The sequence below is a fragment of the Hoplias malabaricus genome, chromosome X1 (genome assembly GCF_029633855.1).
Source record: "Hoplias malabaricus isolate fHopMal1 chromosome X1, fHopMal1.hap1, whole genome shotgun sequence".
NCBI classification, from domain to species: Eukaryota; Metazoa; Chordata; class Actinopteri; order Characiformes; family Erythrinidae; genus Hoplias; species Hoplias malabaricus.
The window spans coordinates 16,043,937-16,067,402 of NC_089818.1; the positions used below are offsets into that span (position 1 = coordinate 16,043,937).

The window sequence follows — 23,466 nt, forward strand, 5'->3', positions numbered from 1 at the left end:
CATTCATCCAGCTTTACGATTGGTTGCTTGATTAACAGACTTTTATTATATTAAAAATATGAAATTTGTATTTTAAATTGTTTAAGATAAATCGAACTGTATTTGGGCACAGCTAAATTATGCTATCTGCTTCATAAAGGGCAATGCTACAAAATAATAACACATTTCCACCAATTGATTATAGATATAAAAGTCAGTATATGGCTTAAATCTTTGACTTAAAGTCAAGCTTTTCACACTTACACTGTACTACATCCTCTGTTCAGAAAATGCACTCAACCTTGAGTTCCACACTAAAGAAATCTCCTGTCTTCAACTCATAGATGTCAACTGGAATAATAATTTCTCTCTTATTCTCTACGGACTTCCCTTGCTTTTTTTCCCCCTTGTACTTTCCTTGTATTAGATAATGTTGTTTTATATTGTCCTTTTAAATGTGCTTTATAAATAAATACTTACTTACTTTTAAATAAACTCCTCCAGAATGTCATCCATCTCCTTTCTTCCTTCTTTTCTTTCTTATCGACTATCAGTTTCTCATAATAGTCATTGTGAACGTCAGTGTGTACACCCTGAATACACCCATTTTGTGTGACTGTCTTCTCCAGAGCTCTGATGTCTACTGACCAGAAATGGAGCGGAGCTAGACAATATATCAAGGATGCCCCATGACATGAGTTGAAATCACAGTTCTCCTAAATGTAAGTGACATTCCTGCCAAATTCCAAATTCCAGCCTGGTTACAGTAACCAAGGTCCTCCCTGCAAAGGAGGAAATGAAGGTAGAGCATTATAAGTGTGAGAGCGTGTGATGCCTTGTGCCCAGGGTGTGTTCCTGTCATCATACCAGTGACTGCATGTGGTCTCCTGGCCTGATATGACCCTGAACATATTAAAATGATTATGGAAAATGAAGGAATGAAAAAATAATTAATTCAAAATTCTGAATTATAATCTAAAACATTAACAATGGCTTGTGTAAAAGTCCTTGGTCATTTTTGTGCAACCTCTTGAGCATGTGACTCATGAAATTCATTGATTTGTGTCTTTACTATTACAATGTTTTCACATAAAATTAAACAAAACACATTTTCTCCATATGATTGTACCTAGTAGTAGGTCCATGCATGTTAATAATTAACCAATGATCACAAACTATTAAGAAAATCCAATTTTAAAAATACAGTAGAGTTTATGTATTTGGTGACTGCTCACAGATGTGGAAAAAGGCTAAGAATTGTATATCTGTCTGTATCTTGGTATTTTGAAGCAGCAATTGACTTACAGCACACCTCAGGCCTCAGACCCATTATAATAGATTGATGAACAAGAACTATGACAAAATAGTGCATTACAAAGTGATTGTTTATTGACATTCTTTAACAGTGATATGCTTTATACAGAGCTCGGCCTGAGAAAGAAGCTGTGAACCATTTTGTTTCTGAATACAAAACTGATATGGAGACGTAACACAGTGCAACATAACGCCATTAGAGCCGAACTGTGTGGAAAAACAAAGACGAGGCAGGAGCCCGAGCCTTTTCAACACCTCCCAAAAAACCTAGACTGTTTGGGGCAAGCATTTGAGGCAGTTAGTTCCAGGATTTCTGTCCATTTGAGCCACATTTTGTCTCCGAGAACTAGAAATGAAGGACTTTGAAAAAATTAAACAGAAGGCCTCCACAAATTATGCAAACTTGCATTGCTTTGTAGTTCAGACTAAAAGGTGCATAGCATGAGGCAGTTATACAACCAGATTCCAAGAAAAAGTAGTTAAGAATATGAAGTTTTCTTTAAAAAAATGGGAAAAAACTGGAAAAAAGAAATATCATCTACTACATACATTGCATTTCAAAATTGAGATATGTAAGTTACACATACTGTATCAATAATTATATACACATTCAATATACAGTACATCCAATTATATAACATCTAAATTAAAATATTAAATACAAATGCACTTTTATATCTAATGTCTCCTAGATCCAATGTTGACTGTAATAGGGATGAGAAGCATATATTTTCATATCAGATTTGCAATAATTTCCCAGTACTTTCCATATACTGCTTTTAAATATAATCCCAATATTTTATTTTATTTTCACAAAGATCAGAATTCTGAATATGTACAATTCAAAGGATAGCATGTTCATTAAACCTTTTTTTTTTTTTGTCAGAATCATGTCTTGCAGGTTACAAATGGAGTACTGTAATTAAATATGCAGCACACCATTGTGTATCACTGCTTGTGCTATGATTATTTTAGAATGAAATTAGGTGATATTTAATTATGAAAAAGGTGGAAATCCAATCACAGAACTTTAGACCATCACATACCCAAGCCAGAACCACTGAACCAAGCTGTAAGCTTTACCACTCACTATAAATAAAAATAAATTAAACATTTATAATCTCTAAACAATATACAAGACATTTAACCTCATTGATACCCAAAACGTAAAACCAAACAACCTAACAAAAAAGTAAAACCAAACCTGTTAATTATGCTAATAATGACTGCAAGCTAGCCTTCAATTAGCATGAACAGTGCTAATCAAAGATAGTTTACATTCATTCATTATTAGCATCATTAGCAATACACACTGACCCCTTCCCTTTATCGGCCTACCCTCCTGGTATATTACATAAAACACATTGTAGCCTAATCTGTTTCTTCTTTTTTAATAAAATAAAACAACGCTACTGCCTGGTAGTGATCTCTACAGACAGATTTAAAAATAAAAAAAAATCTGGTAATTTGAAATGCATTGTGCACTATGTGGTGTGTAAATGCCATGTTTCAGTGTTTAAACTGGACCATTACTTGCATCTTTACTCAGTTCACTATACAGTACTGTTCAAAATCAGAGACCACTCTTCCGTTATTTCAAAATGGCCATTAATTACAAATTATTAATTTTTCAATAGCAGGATACGTTTATAAAACATATATTCAGTTGCATTTACTATATCTTCCATACTATTTGGAAGACTTGCTTTTAGCAATAATAACAAACCTGCAGAGACTCCACATCTGCCAATCTCAGGCTTTGGTTAAATTTTCTGTGAACACCAGCAGCTTCATTTTGTTGACAATTTTTTTTCTATTAATTTTCTTTTTTTTTTTTTGTTGAACATTTTTTTGAGGCACATGTATATTTTTTTACTTATTCTTGCCTTTCTTTACGCAAGTCGTTAACTGATTTCCTAAAATAAATGTACGTACAGACTATTTTGATGGGAATGTAACTTGGTGAGAGCCTCTGTACTCACAGGGATAATGTTTTCTGTTAGATTATCAATACACAATGCAGGATAGTATGAAAAAAAAAACAATAAAAAATACACGTAAATATAAATCTATAATTTAAATCCTTTAACAAATCAAACAGTAATCCTTCTTCTGACTGCAGTCAAACTGGTTGAGAGCCTTTCTACCCGTGTTGTTTTTTCTGGTAACAGAATGTTTTTTTTCTTCTTCTTTTTAAACTATACCCGCATCAATTCACTGCTCACTCATTTCTAAATCACCACCACATTTCTTTAGTGTTAGCAGCTGGAGCTACTGTTGTAGTGGCCAATTTGAACAGCATATTTAAAATGACAGTCTTTAATTCTTTGCTTAATTTTTTCTTTTCTTTGTAACTGTTATAAAAGCAGGAGAACACTCAAGGCCGTGTTATTGTTAGCCTTACATACATTACATAATTAGCAATAACATACAGGCCCTCTAGTGTTATCTTGGGTAAATAAGGTTATTTAGCGTTGTTCAGAACAAATGAGAAGTTCCCAAGTCTCCACTACAATAAAAACATGTTGACGTGGCATTAATACACAGCACTGAGCTCCTAGCCCACTTCCACTGGGCTCCTGCAAAGAGAGGTGTTATGATCCTTGAGAGTGTCAAGTGCTGATTTCTTCATTCTTTGTATGTGTGTGTGTTTGTGTGTAGGGACATTGATTTCCTGCACATCTATAATTGTATGCAAAAACTTTGGAGAACCCTGGTGAAGTGATGTTACAGAGAGGGTGCACATCTGCACATTTCAGAGCATGGTTGTGTTTTATCTGACAGACTGAATTTAGCATCCTGTGTCCTGTGCTAAATGATGCAACATTTTATGTATATTTTAAAATTTCATTTTTATTTCAATATGTTTTAATGAATGAAAATGAAACTGAAAATGTTTGGGAGGAAAATGTCCCAAATGACTCCTTTAAAAGCTCTACATTTGTATTTTATCACAGATCTTCAATGTAGGATTGGTTTAGCATTTTATTAGATCAGTTTCATGTGAAATAAAGGTGTCAACTAACAACATGAATATTATTTTTATTGATTTTCTAGTAATTTAGTAAACAATTTTGAATGTTTTCTGTTTCCTCCAATGCTCATAAATGCTCATAGTTAATTTATTTTTAATTTTAACCAGGGGTATCCAACAGTTTGCATACAACATAAGCCACGACACTCAATCAGTGACGCAAAATATTGTTTGTGCAACAATTAATGGAAGAAGCTGTCTACATCCTTCCAGTGACATTACTTCCAGTGTCTATTACTGAGAAAGGAAACTGTCGCTGCAGCAGTGGTTGAAGTTGCAGTGGATGCTCCAGCCTTGTGGGAGTTGGGGTGCTGCAGCAGAGGTCAAGGCCCTGAGAGTTAAAGGAGGCTGAAGGCTTTCATATTGCATACACTGCTTGCATGGTGCACATCTTTTCCTCCACACACCACACGCCATGTGCACAGGTGAGTGATGCATGCAACAGTGTCCTTCCAGGACATATTAAAAGATTGGATAAAAAAAAAAGTACACTTTCCATGGATCGACTTCAGATCATATACACGACAGGGTGTACGCCAGGAGAGAGACAGAATGAGCGATGGAGAGATATGCAAGGTCCTCACTCAAGGCCAAAAGTGCTGGTTTCCTCCACTGCGATCAGAAGCTTCTCATACAACATCGTGTAGGACGGATAAGGAGGAAGGTCAAGGCGGTTAAAGCATGTGTGTGCCCTGGAAGAACACAAAGACACTAATGCAATTATTGCTCACTTTGGTGAAAAAAAAAACAGAAGCAGATTAGCAGAAGCAGACGTGCTAAAATCATGATTTCTATGAATACATGAACATATACATGAATCAACCAAAAATATGACCAGAAAACTGCAATTGAATGAAACTCAGTCAGGTAGTGTCTCAGGCAAAAGATGTGAAAGAGCGGTGTGAGCACAGTTTTCTCACCTGGGCAAAGAGGTGATCTTCCCCCACTTCTCGATGCAGAAGCGCCGCAGGCCGTTGCTCCCCCGCAGCGCTGTGAAGCCCTCATATGGCACACTAGACGTCCCGGTCACAAACTGCAGCAACCGTAACCTCTGCTCGTTATTAAAGCGCTCCACAGCCCCCCAGAACCACCGAATAACTATGTGTCCATCATGGTAACCTGAGAGGACAACAGATGATTAATAATATTTGTCTATCGATTAAACTGAAGATTAACTAAAAAAGATGTAAAAGAATAAATATAGACTTTTCAAAGATTCCAAAACTTCCACAAAACAAAAAAATTTAAGTCTTTAAAATTGCTTAAATAAAAAGAAAAAAGAAATAATTACAAAAATATTTATGCCTTCTGACTGACATTGTTTACATCAAAATCATCTGTTGTACCCATTGAATTTTTCATTCATTCATTCATTCAGAGACAGTCAGAACACACCAAATTCCTCACAGACTGTGACCCCATCAGAATTTCTCAATTTATGGAAAGACTCATCGAACTTTGTTCTGCGAAGTGTATAAGTGATCCCACCTCCTCTGTACTCTGTGTTCGTTCTCCAGTCATTCAGGTCAATCTCAGCTGTTCCAGCAATGACCAGCTCCAGCTCTCGGGCATCAAACACAGACACCAGCCTAGAGTCCACCACCTGATCACAAACACACAGATTAAACAATAATGTTCATAGCTTCTACTTTGTAGCTAGTGCCTCGTATATCAGGACAAATCGATGTATGTTTAGCCACCAAATATAAACCTGGCTGAGAGTTTGAGAGAGCCAGCTCATGTCTACAGCCTATTCAACAGGTCACCATTTATTTGTACTATTCTCCAACCTCTCCCCATCCCATCCCATAGTCTGTGTTGTTTGCTGTTTCTCTGAAGCTTTGTTCTAATTGGCTGCCCTATACTCGACATGTAAAATAAAGGAAGGATTAGACAGCTTACCTCATAAAAACCCCGGACGAGAGCTTGTGTCTGCTGGACCACACCCCTCTCCACCCTCCACTTCACCATCCGCTCAATGTACTCCTTCTTATTCTTCTCCGTCACCTGCACGTTGGTTCCTCCTGATTTCAGCTCTCTCTCTGTTACCTGACGACACACAATGCCAGTTTGTGAGCCAAGGATAAAGTCGTCATCACAGCATTTATTAACAATACAGCGTAGCATTTATCTCTGTTACAAAAATGATTTTATACAAATATATATAGATTTTTGACTAGTACCTGGCCAAAGACCTCCTCGTTGACTGTGAAGGTGAGATCCAAAACATCAGTGATATCATTATCCTTCATCCATTGTAAACTCTGGTGAAATTCCTCATCCAAATACTCCAGATCACTGAGGTCAGTTGCTCTGAACAGAACAAGAGCATGTTAAAGTTATTCTGCTTCACTGATTGTCATCAACAATATGATCTCCAATTACACACAGTTTACAAAATAATATCAGTTTATTCTTACAGTCTGAGGAGAGCCTTGTAAAAGGGCCGTGTGAAGAAGGCATCCAGCAGGTACTGATGAATCAATGCTAGGCCTAGTATACGGCCACTGAAACGGAACCTGAAAACACAAACATCCACAGTACAGTTGTACTCGTCTTGTCTTTCTATGGTTGACAATGACAATCACTGTAAATGATGAGAAGCATTGTTCTTATGATGCACCAAAAGCTGTTTGAATGACTCCCTCTTGTGGACAATTTTCATCCTACTAAATGTGAGTGGGTGAGTGAGTTATGAGCCAGCTTTTTATTAAGTTCTTTGACATATATGGATCACAAATAGGGATTCTGTACACAGAAAGTGCAGAGAGGAGGATCTCACCATTCCAGATGGTTCTCCACAAAGGCAGACATGGGGCTGATCTGGACTGTGTAGGTGTCGTTAGCAGAGTACTCAAACAGGCCATAGTACGGGTTAAAGAGCTCCTGAGAGAGCAAGAAGAAGAACTCTCGAGAAGGTCCACTGTAATCCAGGCTGGACGAGGAGGACAAGAGAATAATGAGAAATGTTAAGATTGGGATTACACAGTGTTGTTTGAATATAACTCCTATATGACTTCATTTTAGGTGTGAAAATAGGTTTTAAAGCATTTTTGTGTAATGTATAATTGTAATTCATAATTAAATTATTCAACTGTTGCCTAGTATTAAAACTGACAATTGCATTAGTTTTTAGTTCCATCAAGTAAAAAGTGCTGCAAAAAAACGTGCATTGATTTGTTCTGTTCTTATCGATAATATTGTATCCAAAATATGTGAGTTTAGGTTTAGATGAATTTTAAAAACGCTGATTTCAATGTAAGCATATTAATAATTTTAGGGCATGTTAATTTTTGGGCTAAAACACTGTCACTGTTGAACAGACTTTTCTTCAGTTTTTATGTATTTTCTTTGTAATTTATAAACAGTAGCTAATATTTCAATTTCATAACAAAAATGTTAAAAAGCTAAAACTATATCAGTTAACAACTGTAAAGCTGTACATTTTTTTAATTGTAATGCAATGCATAAAAGTGGTAGGACTTACCCTTCCTCCCCAACAAATGTGATGTACAATTTGTTCCTTTGGAGCTCTTTCCTTGAGTACGCCATGACCTGGTTAAATGTGCCTTCCAGCAGGTGATCTCTCCTTACTATCAACCTGCAGCACAGAGCTAACAGTTTAGCAATAGGCCGTTTCACAACAACATCAGTATATGTCTAATAACTTTCAAAGGTTATCATCCATCCATCCATCCATTATCTGTAACCGCTTATCCAATTCAGGGTCACGGTGGGTCCAGAGCCTACCTGGAATCATTGGGCACAAGGCAGGAATACACCCTGGAGGGGGCGCCAGTCCTTCACAGGGCAACACACACACTCACACATTTACTCACACACTCACACCTACGGACACTTTTGAGTCACCAATCCACCTACCAACGTGTGTTTTTGGACTGTGGGAGGAAACCGGAGCACCCGGAGGAAACCCACGCGGACACGGGGAGAACACACCAAACTCCTCACAGACAGTCAAAGGTTATCAGTCAGTTATAAATACCAGTTCACTTCCATGCTGACTCACTTGATTTTACCAGGGCCTTGCCCATAGCCCTTAGCTTCGAGTTTCCTGTAGAAGTTGCGAAGTTTGGCCTCAAAGTCTCTCCTGTAGGGGGCTGGAGCTCGAGCTCTCTGAGTTCCTAGGTGTCCAATCAAATAAAGCAACACATCAGAACAAGCTCCAGTGAAAACACTAACTTTCTGTCTATGATGAGGATCAATCAAAGAGCCAAATGATCAGTAAACTTTCCGACTGATCAGTTGCCGAATCGAGGTCCGAAACAGAACACGTCTGTCTGGACTGCTGTCTCATCCTTCTTTTGGATGACAAGGAGAAAAACATGTTGGAGTTGTTGCTGGAAGGAAATCCAATAACAACAACACAATGAATCTCATTGTTGAAAAGGGAGAGTTCTTGTGTTCCAACAGGTCAGAGGAGGTCAGTGGAAGAGTGGAGCTGGATCAGAGTGGACCAGAGCGGGTGGAGGAGGGCAGCCAGTGTGGGGTAGAGTGGAGAGAGAGAGAGAGAGAGAGAGAGAGAGACTCTAAAGGTTTAGTGGGGATCGAGAGACTGAGAGAGCATCTGACCTGGAGAACTGTCACCAGAGAGACAGCACACTGGAACCAGTGGAGCTCTCTCAGCGATGCCTTAGCACAGCACACAGCAGATTGTTCATCAGCTCAGAATGGGAATAGGGGTCAGTTACTTTAAACGTAATAATAAGAAAGCATTTCCATTTAGAGTTAACTGAGTTATAAGCACCTAACTATTTAATATTACTGAGATATTTTGAAGAACAGGAGGTCTGTGGTGTTAGAGACAGTAATCTGTACATTAGTGTTAAGCGTATTGTAGGACCCACCTGGGGAGTTCTGAGGGGAAGAGCCAGGGGAACAGCGAGGGGAGAAGCCAAAACCAGAGTGAAACGCAGAGAGAGGAACATAGGACATGATCTCCTCCTCGAACAAACTGCACAAAATATAACAGATATGATTCAATCAAGTATTTTTATAACCAATAACCAATGCATGCTCACGTGTGAGTACAGTACGGAAAATAAATGAGAGCATGAAGGCTACCACATATTTTGAGACATATGAAGCTGACCACTGATTCTTCTCTAACTGCTGCTAACACAACACCACTGGAGCTCAACACAATTGGAGAAAAACACTAACTACCCACCTCATATATTAGCCAACTCACTAATGTGTATATAACACATCATTAAACATTGATTACTAGGCATCAATAAACAAACAGAACTAGTTAGCACACACCAGAATATCTCTTACCTCAACAGCATGACCAGGTCAGCATCACAGGACAGCTTCTCCAGTCTGGGTGTGCCCTCTGTGCGAATGTGGTGAACCTTTTCCCTGAGAAGACATACACAAACATACACATATTCAGCACTTTTACACTGGTAATACATAATCGGGTAATCTCTGGGAACAGTGCAGTAAGGCCATGCCGAGTTAAAGAGGTCAGTACTTGAGGGAGTGGTTCCTGGCCAGGCTCGGCTGCCTCTCCTGAAGCACCTCAAAGATGTTAGGTTGCCGTAGAAACACCACAATCTTGTCATTGTACGCTGGTGTGGAGAGAAGCACACGTCATCATTAAACTCGACAAGTCTGATCAATAGATTTTTCTGATGTTTCTATTAAATATATTTGCAGGACCTATGAGGAGAGCAGCAGCCCCCCATAGTGGTCTTCATACCTAATGGCACTGGCTCCTGTTGGCTTTGGTTTCTGATGGCTGCTACTAAACTGTTACCAGGCCGTGCTAACAGAGACACTCCACGAGTGCGGGACACCTCAGACGCCTGCAGACCAACCAACAAAATCCATCGGTCACAGAACAGAAAATGGACAAGCGTTAAGTTCACTATTTTAGTTGATTTTACTTCAATGCTGCAATATGTAAAATACAAATTTCCAGTGGCTACAGACGTTTGCAGCACACCATCAAGGATAAAACCCCACACACTGTCTGTGTCAGACTGCTACTGACCTCTCCTGCGCTGTAGCTGCGCAGTCTCTGCAGGTGCTGCCGGTGCGTGAGGTGATTGGGCAGACGGCTGTTCTGCAGAGGGATTCGGGGGTCAATGAAGGTGGTGGCTCGACTGTTGTGATCCACAAAGAAGGACTGCAAAAACAGAAAGTGGCTTACAAATGAGAATGGAAAGAATGGAGGCCTCCCTGACTCCTCAGTTTCAGTTTAACCCCTGAATGCTTCTAATTTTGCCTTAAAGCAACACTAGGTAAAACCTTAAAAATTACAGTTTCAAAATCATTGTGATGCTTCACTGACCTGTAACAAGGAGAATAAAGCCTCTGTTGTTGCTACTCTGGGCTCAACACTGTAAAAACTGCACTGTGTAACTTTTGAAGAGTGTATTCATATAGATTGTAAAGATACAGACTAAAGCCCACTTGTTGCTGCACAGTTGATCAGTGGCCTTGACATGATCCAGTATTGGAAAAGAGTCACTGTAGGACCACCACTGATCAGGACTTATTTGGAAGATGGACCATTCTTCCCACAGCACTGACACTAACAGACACAACTGTAGGGTGTGTTATCTGTGGTCTGAGGACATCATGGGTGTGCAAGCTGTGACGAAACCGCTCTGTAACTAGAACGTCTCAGTAATATGCCTCTTAAGGACAGTTGTCCGTTACAATGCTGCTGACTTAAACAGCTGTCTACGTAGTCAGTGCCTACTTAGGTAGCTCACTATGTTTTGGAACCTCAGGCATTGCCTGAATCCTTAAATAGGATGACCACAGCCATGATTCTACCTTTCCCTGAGGGTCTGTTTTGATCTCCCAACCCCGGGGCAGCTCCATGTGTGCGTCTGCGAAGCGGTTGAGGAAGGTGACCAGGTCGCGGTTGTGCTGATAGCGCTCAAAGTTTCGCGCGTCCCTCCTGATCTTCAGGATCATGTGCTTTAGACACGAGCTGTTTGTGAACATGCGGTATGCACCCTTTCAGAGAGAGAGAGAGAGAGAGAGAGAAAGATAGAATTCATATAAATTACCTACCACTTATTCTAAGCTAACACAGGCAACTCGCATGTAAAATTACTAGGTGGAGAACTTAAGGAGAGCTTACATAGTTAGCATGGAGGACGGTAAAGAACTCCGGGTGTGTGATAAACTTGACGGCAGGACTCTGAAGCAGCTGAGTGATCTTCTGACAGTGTCCTGGGGAACAGGGGTTGTCTCGCCTCAATTCTGAGAGAAAAAAGAGATGTTTATTAAGGCAAAAATATGAACTGAAAACCAAGCAAGAACAGTTAGGAGCTTCGAAATAAGTCCATAATGCTAATAAATATTTTAAATCTTATGGAAGCATCTTATGGAATGGCCTTGTAACTCATTCACTCATGTTAAGTAGGCTGAACATATTCCAGAAGGGGGTTACCATTAGCAGGTAAATCATTTCTGATGCTCAGTGATACTGAGCTGGCACCATCGTGCTAATAATGTTGATACATAGAACAGTTCAAATGGTGAAGCACTGACCGCTCGCCTGAGGTGGAGAGTCCGTCTCTGTGTTGGCTGTTCTCTCTGCTCTGGGGCTGCCCCCACCCTCCTCCTCTCTCCTCTCTGGAGCTTCTCTCGTTCTCTGGATGGTCTGATACCTGAAATAGAGTTTATACAGGAACAACAGTCAGTTTCTGCTGCTATTTTTAATGTGAAAATGTATTTTATCTCCTCATGAGCTGAGAGCTGGTACAGAACAAATCACAAGGTCAGTTAAAATACCCTGTATGCATAAATAAGACCCTGCACATCAAGTAGTGTGTATAATGTATTAATGAGCCATGTTTTATTAAAGCAGTAAGCCACTAGAGCTTATGTGTTACACTGTTTTAATAACCTTGGGTTATTAAAGTCACAGTATGACTCTAGAACAGTGGCTCTCAAACTGTGTTATGCTTGTGGTACGGCAAATGACTTTGACAAATGTTCTACTTAATTAAGGAATTTATTCATAACTGAAAAAACTTTCATAATTATGCCCCAATGTAATTCATCTGTGTTAAAAAAATAAAACCTGCTACACATACCATCCACTATTTTTTCCCAGAAAGGAACAGCAATCCCCCATTTTTTTGAGAAATCCATGTGAAATAAGCCCAGTTTCAGTTGCTTACTGGACGTAAGCAAAGACTAAAGACAGAAGTTAGCAATTTGAACTTTATTACAAAAAGGGCAAAGTGGGAACGAGAAAAAAAATCCGAGACCAAGCCTGAGGAATATTCTAGAGCCCAGAAGAACTGACTCCAGAGGCAAAACGTGAAAGAAGCAAAGCGAGAACTCTGTACATGTGAAGACAAAATAGAAGAAAATGCTCAGCTAATGAAAATGTGGCTGTTCTTTGCATCATTAGAGTCCTATAACACAGTTTAACACAGTCCTGCGCCTCCTTCACCTACTCAAACAAGCACAGAGCCACTGTGACCTGCTCCAAGCGCCATGCTGTTTTCACCAATAGGTTATTAAAGCACATAATTGATATTAAATTGAGCTCTTCTTGTTTTTTGTTGGAATCATTGGGCACAAGGCGGGAATACACCCTGGAGGGGGCGCCAGTCCTTCACAGGGCAACACAGACACACACACATTCACTCACACCTAGGGACACTTTTGAGTCGCCAATCCACCTACCTGGTGGACTGAGGGAGGAAACCGGAGCACCTGGAGGAAACCCACGTGGACACGGGGAGAACACACCAACTCCTTACAGACTGTCACCAGGAGTGGGAATTGAACCCACAACCTCCAGGTCCCTGGAGCTGTGTGACTGCGACACTAACCTGCTGCGCCACCCTTATTTACTCAATCATTTTTAATAATTACTTTAGACTGAAGAAAAAAAAAATTCAAACAAGGTTTCGCCTTATGCCCCGGAACAGAGGAAGAAACAGGGGCACAAATGATCACCCAATGATTCTGTGGTAAGACTCATAGTGTGATAATGGGTGGTACTTGGTCTTAAAAGTTTGAGAACCACTGTTCTAGAATATCAAATAAAACAAGGCATACATAATCGCCCGTAAGATGGTTCAGTGAGATTAGGTTGAATACTATGTGAACTAGTGCTGTAATGTATCTAAACAATATATCATTTTCTGCTTTGTTTGGACCAAGGGAACTAACTGATCTACAAATATATACACCCTTCAAAACTCTATCTGTCTGTGTTTCATATTGTATGAGAGAACAGCGGAAGCATCTGAAATATTAACTCTCTCTGTAAATTGTTAAACTAAGTAATCTTGACAGCTCTAGACTTCCTAGTGTTATTACAAACGCTTATGCTACAGATTTCCTTCAGTTCAACCTTTCACTTTAGGTGGATCATACGCATTCACCGAAGACCCCATAGTAAACAGTAAAAAAATAACAGATAGGACAAATCTAGTTGAAAATAAGATTTTAAAAAACCACTTGAAAATCATCCTACATGCACTCATCTAAACAAAGGGAGCTTCCAATCCTCCAAATCCAAATCCATCCCACCAAGAGGTTCAATTCAAACTCCCTCGCGTCTTCCAGCTCAGATCCTGTTAGGAGCTTTAGGCTGTTGTATAAGCCCTCACTGCTGCTTCTTCTGCTTCAACCTCCGCCACAAAAACAGTACATTGCTCAATATAAACACTGTACGACACTGCCCTCACACAGAACTGAACCGGGGACTGAATAGAGGCTTAGACTTCAGGCCGAAGCTTTTTATTGATGCATCAATCCAGATATCATCGTCGTAATCATCATCACAAGCAAATGTCCAGTTTGTTAGGATCTCTTACTCTCAGATGTCATCACTGGCCTTCAGACCAAAGTATACTAACAAATCAGTCAGTACTCAAGCGTTCATAATCTCCATTAAACAGAGGTCTTTGGAGCACTGTGATCTCCAGAGCTGTTGTGCTCCGTCTAATACTTTTGTGGAAGATACAGACACACTCTCAGCAGAGCGGAAGTACTTGTTATGTCACATATACCCACTAGGTGGTGCAAACGAGCCTTTTTCGCAAATACCTGCCAACCACACACAGGAAGGATGAATAATGTAGAGGTGAAGGGAAGCAGCATATGAGTCCAGAGGCTGAATCACAGGGCAGCCGAGGCTACAGGCAACAGCTCTGCTTTCAGTTCCTCTTCGCAGTGTTAATGCAAGCTGCTATTACAAACCGACCCGTTGTCCAGCACAGTCTGCCCACCTTAAAGAGTTCTGACGCAAGTACAGGCACGGATTCTTCCTCAAAACTGAATGAATCAGTAGGTGGAACTGGACCAGGAGAGTGAGAGTGTGGGCCATAAAGCCATAAGTCTGCTAAACATTGCTTCAGTATGCTCTTTTAACCTTTTCCAGATAGTTTTAGCCATTTCAACATATGAGTTTGCACGGTATGTTTCCTGCCGTCCCATCCTCCCACACATGGCCTCAGTCAGTCAAGTTACTGGGGCTTTAAAGATCTCAATAAAGGGGTATATTCTACAACTGTCCCAGAAATGAGTAATTAAACATATGTGACCTGCTTTGGTCAAAATTTCCTGTCACAGCCCCTGTTTCTTTAAATAATGATAATGAGCCACTTGTTGTTAACCCTGACCTAAGTGCACAGCAGCAAGGAGCAGAACCTCTGCGTTTTAGCTGTTTTTGCTCAGTTCTCTTTCTTCTTCCTTCTTGTTTTCCCCAGTTTTTGCTCAGTGCTCTTATTTCTCTGCTTGTCATGTCTGTTTTGCTCTATTTATTCTCATCTTTAACTTGTACATGTGTAAACAAGTGTCATTTTTCATAATATACCCCCTTTACTATCTCTGTAACTTCACCCGGACAAGACTGAATATTGATGGAGAGGTGGTAGAGATCCGATTTGTCTAATACTATTTCACATTACGAACTTTGGAAGGATCATCATCGAGTCTCCTGTGCCACCAACATGCAATAACTTTTATTCTACCAGGGCCCAAGTCACCTCCTGTTGAGCTGCTCCATCTGCTGGATAGAGCTGGACCTGCGCAGGCCATCGGGCGTGGCCGCTGTGGTGGGCCTCTGCCAGGTCGTAGTGCGGTTAATGTGGTCAACATAGAACACACGGCCATGACTGTCTATACGCGCCTCCCAATCTGTAGAGAGAGAGGGAGAGAGAGAGAGAGAGAGAGAGAGAGACAGGGTACAGAGATAAGCAGGCGCTGTGACGAGGTGATACTGACCTAATATTCACAGCTCAGCCACAGATACACGAGTGAGTTTGAGACTGTGAGAGAAATATCTGACAACATCAGAATCTTTAAAAAAATTGGAGCTGATACACCTAATTCAAATGATAATATTTAATAAATGAGGTGCATATTCTGGATAAAATTATACTTTTGGACTCTTTTAAGGACTCTTTCACATCAACTCAAAATGGCCTTTATGGAGAATAAACATGCTAAGAGCATGATGTAAAGTTTTTCACGTCTAATTATACAACTCTTATTGGACTCGCTTTCTCGTTTTTTATCAGGCTGAAAATATGCAGTAAAATATTTAAATATCCAATATCACTAGAGTGAGGCTCTGGGGAAACGCGGCTGTGTCCTTGGGAAATATACACGGAATACGCAACAAATCCTGACGTATTCCAAAATAATGAAATCCTGACTCACATCCTGCTGAAAACTGGAAGTGAACACAGTACTGAATCATGTCTTAAAGAATTGCAATCGATTGGTTGTGAAGTCACAGATTTACAGCCCTATCCTCTGCGGGGAACAGATGGGCAGTGTCCTGCAGGGGGCACTCACTGGGCGGCAGGGGCTCATCGATGGTGGGGTAGTGGTGGGGGTCTGGCCTCAAAGCAGGAAGCTGACTCACTGGGGGATGGTTACACGGAAGTGGACACTCTCCTATAAACACATACCACACACACACGCACACACACACACACACGCACATAAGCAACACAAAAACCAGGGCTGAACTATTCCATCTCAAAATTACATTTTGATAATCATAATAGAAATATATCATTGACACTAGGGAGTGGAAATCTGACGAATACTTACAGTTACTGAAATAAACTATGTCACATATATTTTATAACTCTAAGACTTTAAATTGCATTTGACATTTCTGATTCAAGGACAGTGTGTTATGTTGTAAACAACCCAAATTTATATCAATATATATATATATATATATATATATATATATATATATATATATATATATATATATATATATATATATATATATATATACAGGAGGTCCTAGGGTTATGTCAGTCCCGAGTTACGATGTTATGTGGTTACGACACATCTCCCATTTTCTGTATAAAGCCTTGTTTCGACTTAAGTGCTTTAAGTGGTTTTGTGTCGTAAACATCGTAACGCGAACTTCGTGTTTGGTGTGCGTGGCGGAAGAATACACGGTTACGCGGACCTCAGGACCGAGGAGGATAGGTGTTGGGATAGGATAGGTGCTTACAGTTTGTTATTTACGTACAGTATGTACGTATGTTCCGACTTACACCGAAAATCGGTTTACGACGCGACGTAGGAACATCGTAAGTCGAGGACCCCCTGTGTGTGTGTGTGTGTGTGTGTTTGTGTATTTTTCAGTCCCTTTTATCAAATAACACCTCTAAGGCCAAAAACAATAATCAGACCACAACTAGACGTATTTGGAAGCATGTCTGGAGAAACAACCTCACAGAACTGTTCAGCTCATCTATTCAAATCCAGCACTGCTCCTGCTGGGATTCTTCCAAAATTATACTGATCTTTATAGAGATTGGATGAGACCAAGCATTAAATAAATACTTGGATGCTTGAAAATCAAGCATTTTTTTTTCCATGAGCATTTAACAGTGAATGGACAGATTGTAATATAATTCATTTATTCATTGATTGCTTGCCTGTAACCATTTATCCAGTTCAGGGTCATGGTGTTTCTGAAGCCTATCCAGGATCACTGGGTACAAGGCGGGAACACACCCTAGAGGGGGGCGCCAGTCCTTCACAAGGCGACACACATTTACACATTCACTCACACACTCACACCTATTGAGTCGCCAATCCACCCTCCAAAGTGTGTTTTTGAATCGTGAAAGGAAAAACCAGAGCATCTGGAGGAAACCCATGCAGACACAGGGACAACACAACTCCTCACAGACAGTCTCCCAGAACAGGACTTAAACCCATAACCCCATTACCCTGGAGTTGTGTGACTGTGCCACTCCTTAAAGGTGAGATGTTATTAAAAAACGAACTTGTTAAGCGCAGAGAAGAAAGAGAAAATGGCTAAAAACCAGAGTTTCTGCTCCTCGCTCTTCACTGCTGTATGTTTGTGTCGGGGTGAACAGCTGCTCATACTCACTCCTGCTCGTTCCAGCAACTGGAGACTCTCCATTGCCCATGACAGCGTGTGGACTCTGAACGTGGGCAGTAGGTGCCTCCTCCCACTTAGCATCACCATCCCCTGGTTCTCTCCTCTCTGCCCCCTGCCCTAGCTCCCCCACCAATCCCAGGATGCCGTTCACAGCTTCTGTCTCGTCCTCTTCCTCTTGCGAGGAGAACACAGTGCTTTCAGAGCGCCGGGCGCTGTCCAGTGAGGCAGCCCGCATGGGTCCAATGCCCCTCTGGACCATGTGACTGCAACAGGGCACTGGACTGAGCTCACCCTCGCTCTCGGCTGGCGATTGCTGACTTCCAGCCTGGCCTTCCGCCCCTGGGGGCTGGCCCTCTCCGTCCAACATCTGGATGAGGTCAGAAAGCCGCTGGTGGGAGCGGCTGCGGGGCAACGTCCGGCGAGGGTGGGACAATCCATCGGGCGTCATGGCATGGGGCTCTAAAATTACAGCCCCTTCCTCATCTTCATCCTCATCCTCCTCTTCCTCAACTTGTGGCTGGTCAGGTTCAGGAGCCATAGCCTCCTCAGCTTGCTGATTGGATGGTAGACTGTGCAGCAGGTGGTGGATGCGGATGTAGTGGGACCGTGGTGTCTCCGGCTCTCCGCAAGCTGAGGCTATGACTGTCTCCAGCTCTGAAACAGGCAGGGAGCAGGGACGATTCTTCCTTCGTGGTGTCGTTCGGACCCGGAGCGGGCAGCCGTCGTCAAGCTCTGCCTCCTCCTCCGCCCCCTCTGCCTGAATTCTGCCTTCAGACGAGGCAGGCTGCAGTTCAGATACTTCATTTTCACCTTCCATGTCCTCCACTGCAGCAGGGGGCGCCAGAGTGCTTTCAGCCCCCTCAACTGAAGCACTAGCAGCTTCTTCATCATTCTCACCCTGAGTTGCTTCCTCTGTTTCTGCAGGGATCTCTCCTAACTCCATCTCCGTCTCTGTGGAAAGAAATAGTTTGCTGAGACAAAGCTTGATAATAATGTAGCAAATACATTGTATCGTATTACACCAGAAACATTAAAAAAAGTTAGTCCTGAAAGAATAGTCCTGCTTTTTAAGGGCTGGAATGAGGACTGTCCGGAATTTGATGGGGCCCTGTACAGCTAGATAGCAATACACACAACCAGCAAGGCCTGAGATGCTCACTAAGCTGTACATAAAGAGTATCTTGTTGCCATCATTTGCAAAAATTTCTTGGACTAAAAGTTTAGGAAATAGTTTCTTCACCTCCTGTTTCCTGTTGAGCCTCCAGTTCACTCCCCTGCTGCTCATTGCTCTCCTCAGCTACAGGCTCCATCCCCTGGACCACCTCTCCGTCCTCTCCCTGGATCCCTGTCCTGCTGTCCCCCACCACTGATGGCTCAGGACCAGGCTCCACATCCATGAGCATAGCTGCAGCATCCACGTCTCCATCCAGGGGCAGGTCAGGGGCTCCCTGGTCCAGGCTCATGGTGTCCTCTGCCTGGACTGCAACAGGTCTTTCCTCTGTCTCCAGAGCTTCTCGCTCCGGCTCCTCTGGAACCACTGAGCACTCTGCCTCTGTGCTTTGGGACATGTCCTCATCATCTGCAGGGCCGGGAGAAAAGTGACCGTTAACTACACTCACTTTATAGGATTTGAAAGCATTCAGCCGACAAAACAGATGTGTTGGATTCGAGCTGCATCACTCCAGAGAACTGCTCCCAGGGGAGTCTTTATACCTCTCCAGACCATGTCTGACATTGAGCTGGGTGACTTTATGTTCATGTGTGTAATTTAAATCCTGTTCTACAGAAATTATTCACAGTGTGTGCACAGTTGGAATGTCTGTGTCAACAATTGGTGCACCAGTTGTAAATAATGTTATTTGAAGGAACAATGAGTGCATTTGCAGCATGTGTAACACTGCAGGTCATGTGAGTACACAAGTATTTTCACAAACCTGGGTGGATGGATGAAGTGATCTCGAATCGAAACTGCAACTGACCGCTGACATGCTCTGTGGGAAGCCTTCGACCCAAGGTGTAGCTGACCACTCTGTCACTGTGAAGAGCACATACACAAAGAGAGAGAGTGAAAGAGAAAGAAAAGCAAGAATGCATAAGTAACAAGTAATCATTCTGACATTCAGTTTTGTGATTATATACGAAGATTATATACGACGATTTGTCATTTACATGGTATATATATGATATGCATGATATGATATGATATGACGGCACGTTGGCGCAACAGGTAGTGTCTCTGCCACACTGCTCCAGGGTCCTGGTGTTGTGGGTTCTCCCCGTGTCCATGTGGGTTTCCTCCGGGTGCGAGGAAAAGAGTGTGAGTGAATGGGTGAGTGTGTGTCGCCCTGCGAAGGGCTGGTGCTCCCTCCAGGGTGTGTTTCCGTCTTACGCCCTGTGATTCCCACCGCGACCCTGAACTGGATAAGCGGTTGCAGACAACGAATGAATGAATGATATGATGTAATGTGATATGATGAATCATGCTTAATAGACCAGGAACATGAATAACAAAGGTGAAAAATGTCTCCATTTTGATCTCAGATTTACTTTAAGACCACAAAACATGTGTGATGTGTTTGATGAACATACCCAATCGCGTGCTTTTCCAATAATCTCTGCACAGGCATGGACAGTTTACCCAGAAAGCGCTTTATGATGGGCCGGCTCTTGGCAAATTTATCTTTCACCTCAATCTCCAACACATCCGTAGGCAGAGAGACAAAATTAAACCGCTGCAGAGAGAGAGAGATCGAGGTAAATATAAAGAGTGAGAAACAGAGAAAGTGTGTTGTGGGCTTGAAGTTTTAGACCTAGAGTAAGCTTCTATTGCTTGTTAGCTGCATTAGACTTGCAGCTCCAGTGTAAACCTAAAGAAGCATATTCAGACCCCAAACATGTCTTGGCTGATTGAATATATTCAGTTTAGTGGAACATTTCTGGGACAAAAGAAGATTTCAAAAGTGTTTACTGCCACATTGCAGGAATGTTTAAGTGATAATATTTGCTGCTCCAGGGAATCCTGACGCCATAATGAACAGTGGGGGGTATAGCTCAGTATCAATATCTCAACATCTCTGACCCTTGAATGAATATTTAAGGCTTTCCAGAGTGATTCGCAGTAGTGCAGGAGGACCATGTTATAGCAGGCGTTAACCCTACTGCTCTCATTTTAGCCCTGCAGCTATAAACTGATTCTAGTAAAATCAATTTAGTGCTTCGATTTGAGATAAGCTCCGCCCCCTCGGCTGCTCTCTCCGTGGTGCTGAAGGTTCTGCAGCATCTCAACTCTGAACACGAGTTGAAATAACCTCACGCCCTTCATGTGTTCAGCGTGGCTCTGAATACAGAGAGAGAGAGGCTTCAGCAGCGTCACTGCACTTGACTCTTTTACACTACATGATACACAAACACACACACACAAACACGCTGGCATCTGGCCATGTCACCCCGGGAACAACAGCGCTCAGAGAGATTTGACAACATGGAATAGGGAGGAGAGAGAGAGAGAGAGAGAGGGAGGGGAAGAGAAGGAGGGATGGACAGAGGAGAGAGGCAGGGAGAGAAAAGAGAGGGAGAAAATATTGATAGAGATGAAAGATGAGAGTGAATGAGAAATTATAAGGAGAAATAAACAGAGAGAAAGGACTAAGATGAAAAATAGAACAAGTGAGGTTACAGAGAGAAAGAGAGGGGTGGGGGTGGGGTAAAAGTAGGGAGAGAGATAATTACATTATTGAAAAGTGAAACACTGAGAATAGAACATGAAGCCCATGTATGACTCTTCCACTCTGCAAGTGTGTCTGAATGTGTGTAATTTCTAGGTGCAGTGGACTGGAAAGTCATTAATAGGATTATATATGCATGCTTCTAGCGTTTAGGGATTTAATGACATGCCACAATTTAAAACTCAGTGATAACCACACTGTTTAAATATTAAACAATTCCAATAACCAATCTACAATTAGATTTAATATGGTTGTCTCACATTTATTGCAGTGGTAGCTGCATGTAGCTGGGTATAGCATAGAAATGTGAACTGTTTCATAATCACAGATGAGTGTAATACAGATGAGTTTTGATGACTACTGGGGCTTCAGAATCATGTATCTGTTAAATCTGTATCCCTATACGACACACTAACACTGACATACTGCTTATTTTTGTGGAAAATAATATATTTTAAAAGCAATATCATGACATAATGATGCTTCCACCACCATACTTCACTGTACAAATTCACATACAGGTTTATTATGGAAAATGAATATAAAATGTACATTTATGGGCAATTTATGTCATTTACATCATGTATAGGTTGTATTCCAACATTATACCTCATGGCTGCATACAATAAAATCCTGACATAGATGTTCCATTATAAAGGCTGTTGCTGCAGCAAAGAAAAACAAACTCCAATTCTCCAAAACAATAAATACTTGACCTCAAAAGAAGCGCAGGATGAGAAAGTGTTCACAAACTTTTGGCCATATAGTGCTATGCCCAAGGTTCCTGAGTCACCTAACTACATCTGAAGGGCACTACACCACCTAGCATGCCTCTGCCTCCCATTTTTCTGTCTTCCCATGGGTCTCTTTATGGGTAAAGTCTGCCATAAACACTGCTGCTGCCTCACCCTTTCACTTACAGCCTATAGGGCTACGTTCCCATAGCAACCCTTCCTCTGTCTCCTCCTTTGTGGAGAGGGTCACATGACTCCTGACCAAGCATTTACAGATAACAGAAGACAGCAGCTTCAATTACATCATCGATCGCTTTCATTAGCCATAGACACTAACAGATATCACTGTAAAATGCACCATTTTAACCGTAGTTGATTCTAATAGCATTCAATAATGTATATGTTTATTATTTGAGGTAAACAAAACTCTCTGTCTTTTCAGATTTAACCTCAACACCAACTGTACTTTTTTAAAGAACAGTTCCTTCATTCACATTTGCATATTCAATGTATCTATAAAATGATTCAGAATCATATTACAATGAGGGATCAGTTCAAATTAATGTACTGAATATTTTTCTGAAGAATCGTGACTTGATATTTAGGTCAATGATTTAAGCACTCACTTGACAATAACCCACATTAAAAATATTAATTATTTTTATAAAATATGTAGAAATAAAAAGAGATATTGTGTTAATCCCCTTGGGGGGAAACTGAGAATCCACATTTGACCCATCCATGGCAGGAAACACACCATGTAAACACACACACACACACAAGCTAGTGAGCAATAACCTGAACATACTAATAAACCCTGAGCAGTGGGCAGCCAATTCAACCACAGCACCCAGGAACAGTTGGGGGTTAGGTGTCTTGCTCTAGGGCACTTCACTCATGAATGTTAAGGCAGGAAACCTGTTTCCATTTTTCCTACCAGTCCATTGGATTGAACCAGCAGCATTATGGCCATATAGAACATGAAGTTCTATATCTGAAACCTGGGACTGAACCAAGGATCTTTTAGATCTTCAGTCTAATGCTTTCACATAAAGCTATTTCAACCAGAAAATAGCCTTTTGAAATATAGTTTTTATAAAAAAAAAACACACAACACAAATTTAGTGCTAAAACAGATTAGCTTTACAGCTAACAGTGAGTGACAGTAGCGTAGCAATGCTGAGTTTTCATTTAGCTCATTTAGCTTAGCTAACGTTAAAGGTGAACTAATCTGAACCTTAGCTGTTAATCCCAAGAAAACTATTGTGCTTTTCTGAGCAA

At 41.2% G+C, this 23,466-nt stretch overlaps 1 protein-coding gene across 1 annotated transcript in view; it reads right to left on the reverse strand.

Annotated features, from left to right (window-relative positions):
* Nucleotides 1–4,397: 4,397 nt before the first annotated feature.
* The window catches only part of LOC136675916 (E3 ubiquitin-protein ligase HECW1-like), a 43,824-nt gene continuing 24,755 nt past the window's right edge, over nucleotides 4,398–23,466 (reverse strand). The window contains exons 7-29 of the mRNA XM_066652725.1: nucleotides 20,316–20,458; nucleotides 19,661–19,761; nucleotides 18,967–19,305; nucleotides 17,715–18,677; nucleotides 16,142–16,243; nucleotides 15,328–15,478; nucleotides 11,864–11,982; nucleotides 11,451–11,572; nucleotides 11,138–11,323; nucleotides 10,347–10,481; nucleotides 10,053–10,158; nucleotides 9,825–9,921; nucleotides 9,626–9,709; nucleotides 9,193–9,299; nucleotides 8,355–8,469; nucleotides 7,815–7,928; nucleotides 7,110–7,262; nucleotides 6,748–6,846; nucleotides 6,511–6,640; nucleotides 6,230–6,376; nucleotides 5,816–5,930; nucleotides 5,248–5,446; nucleotides 4,398–5,019 (exon numbers count right to left, since the gene is read on the reverse strand). Of these exons, the coding sequence (XP_066508822.1) occupies nucleotides 4,908–5,019; nucleotides 5,248–5,446; nucleotides 5,816–5,930; nucleotides 6,230–6,376; nucleotides 6,511–6,640; nucleotides 6,748–6,846; nucleotides 7,110–7,262; nucleotides 7,815–7,928; nucleotides 8,355–8,469; nucleotides 9,193–9,299; nucleotides 9,626–9,709; nucleotides 9,825–9,921; nucleotides 10,053–10,158; nucleotides 10,347–10,481; nucleotides 11,138–11,323; nucleotides 11,451–11,572; nucleotides 11,864–11,982; nucleotides 15,328–15,478; nucleotides 16,142–16,243; nucleotides 17,715–18,677; nucleotides 18,967–19,305; nucleotides 19,661–19,761; nucleotides 20,316–20,458 (3,939 nt within the window). The 3' untranslated portion in view covers nucleotides 4,398–4,907. The remainder of the gene's footprint in view (nucleotides 5,020–5,247; nucleotides 5,447–5,815; nucleotides 5,931–6,229; nucleotides 6,377–6,510; nucleotides 6,641–6,747; nucleotides 6,847–7,109; nucleotides 7,263–7,814; nucleotides 7,929–8,354; nucleotides 8,470–9,192; nucleotides 9,300–9,625; nucleotides 9,710–9,824; nucleotides 9,922–10,052; nucleotides 10,159–10,346; nucleotides 10,482–11,137; nucleotides 11,324–11,450; nucleotides 11,573–11,863; nucleotides 11,983–15,327; nucleotides 15,479–16,141; nucleotides 16,244–17,714; nucleotides 18,678–18,966; nucleotides 19,306–19,660; nucleotides 19,762–20,315; nucleotides 20,459–23,466) is intronic.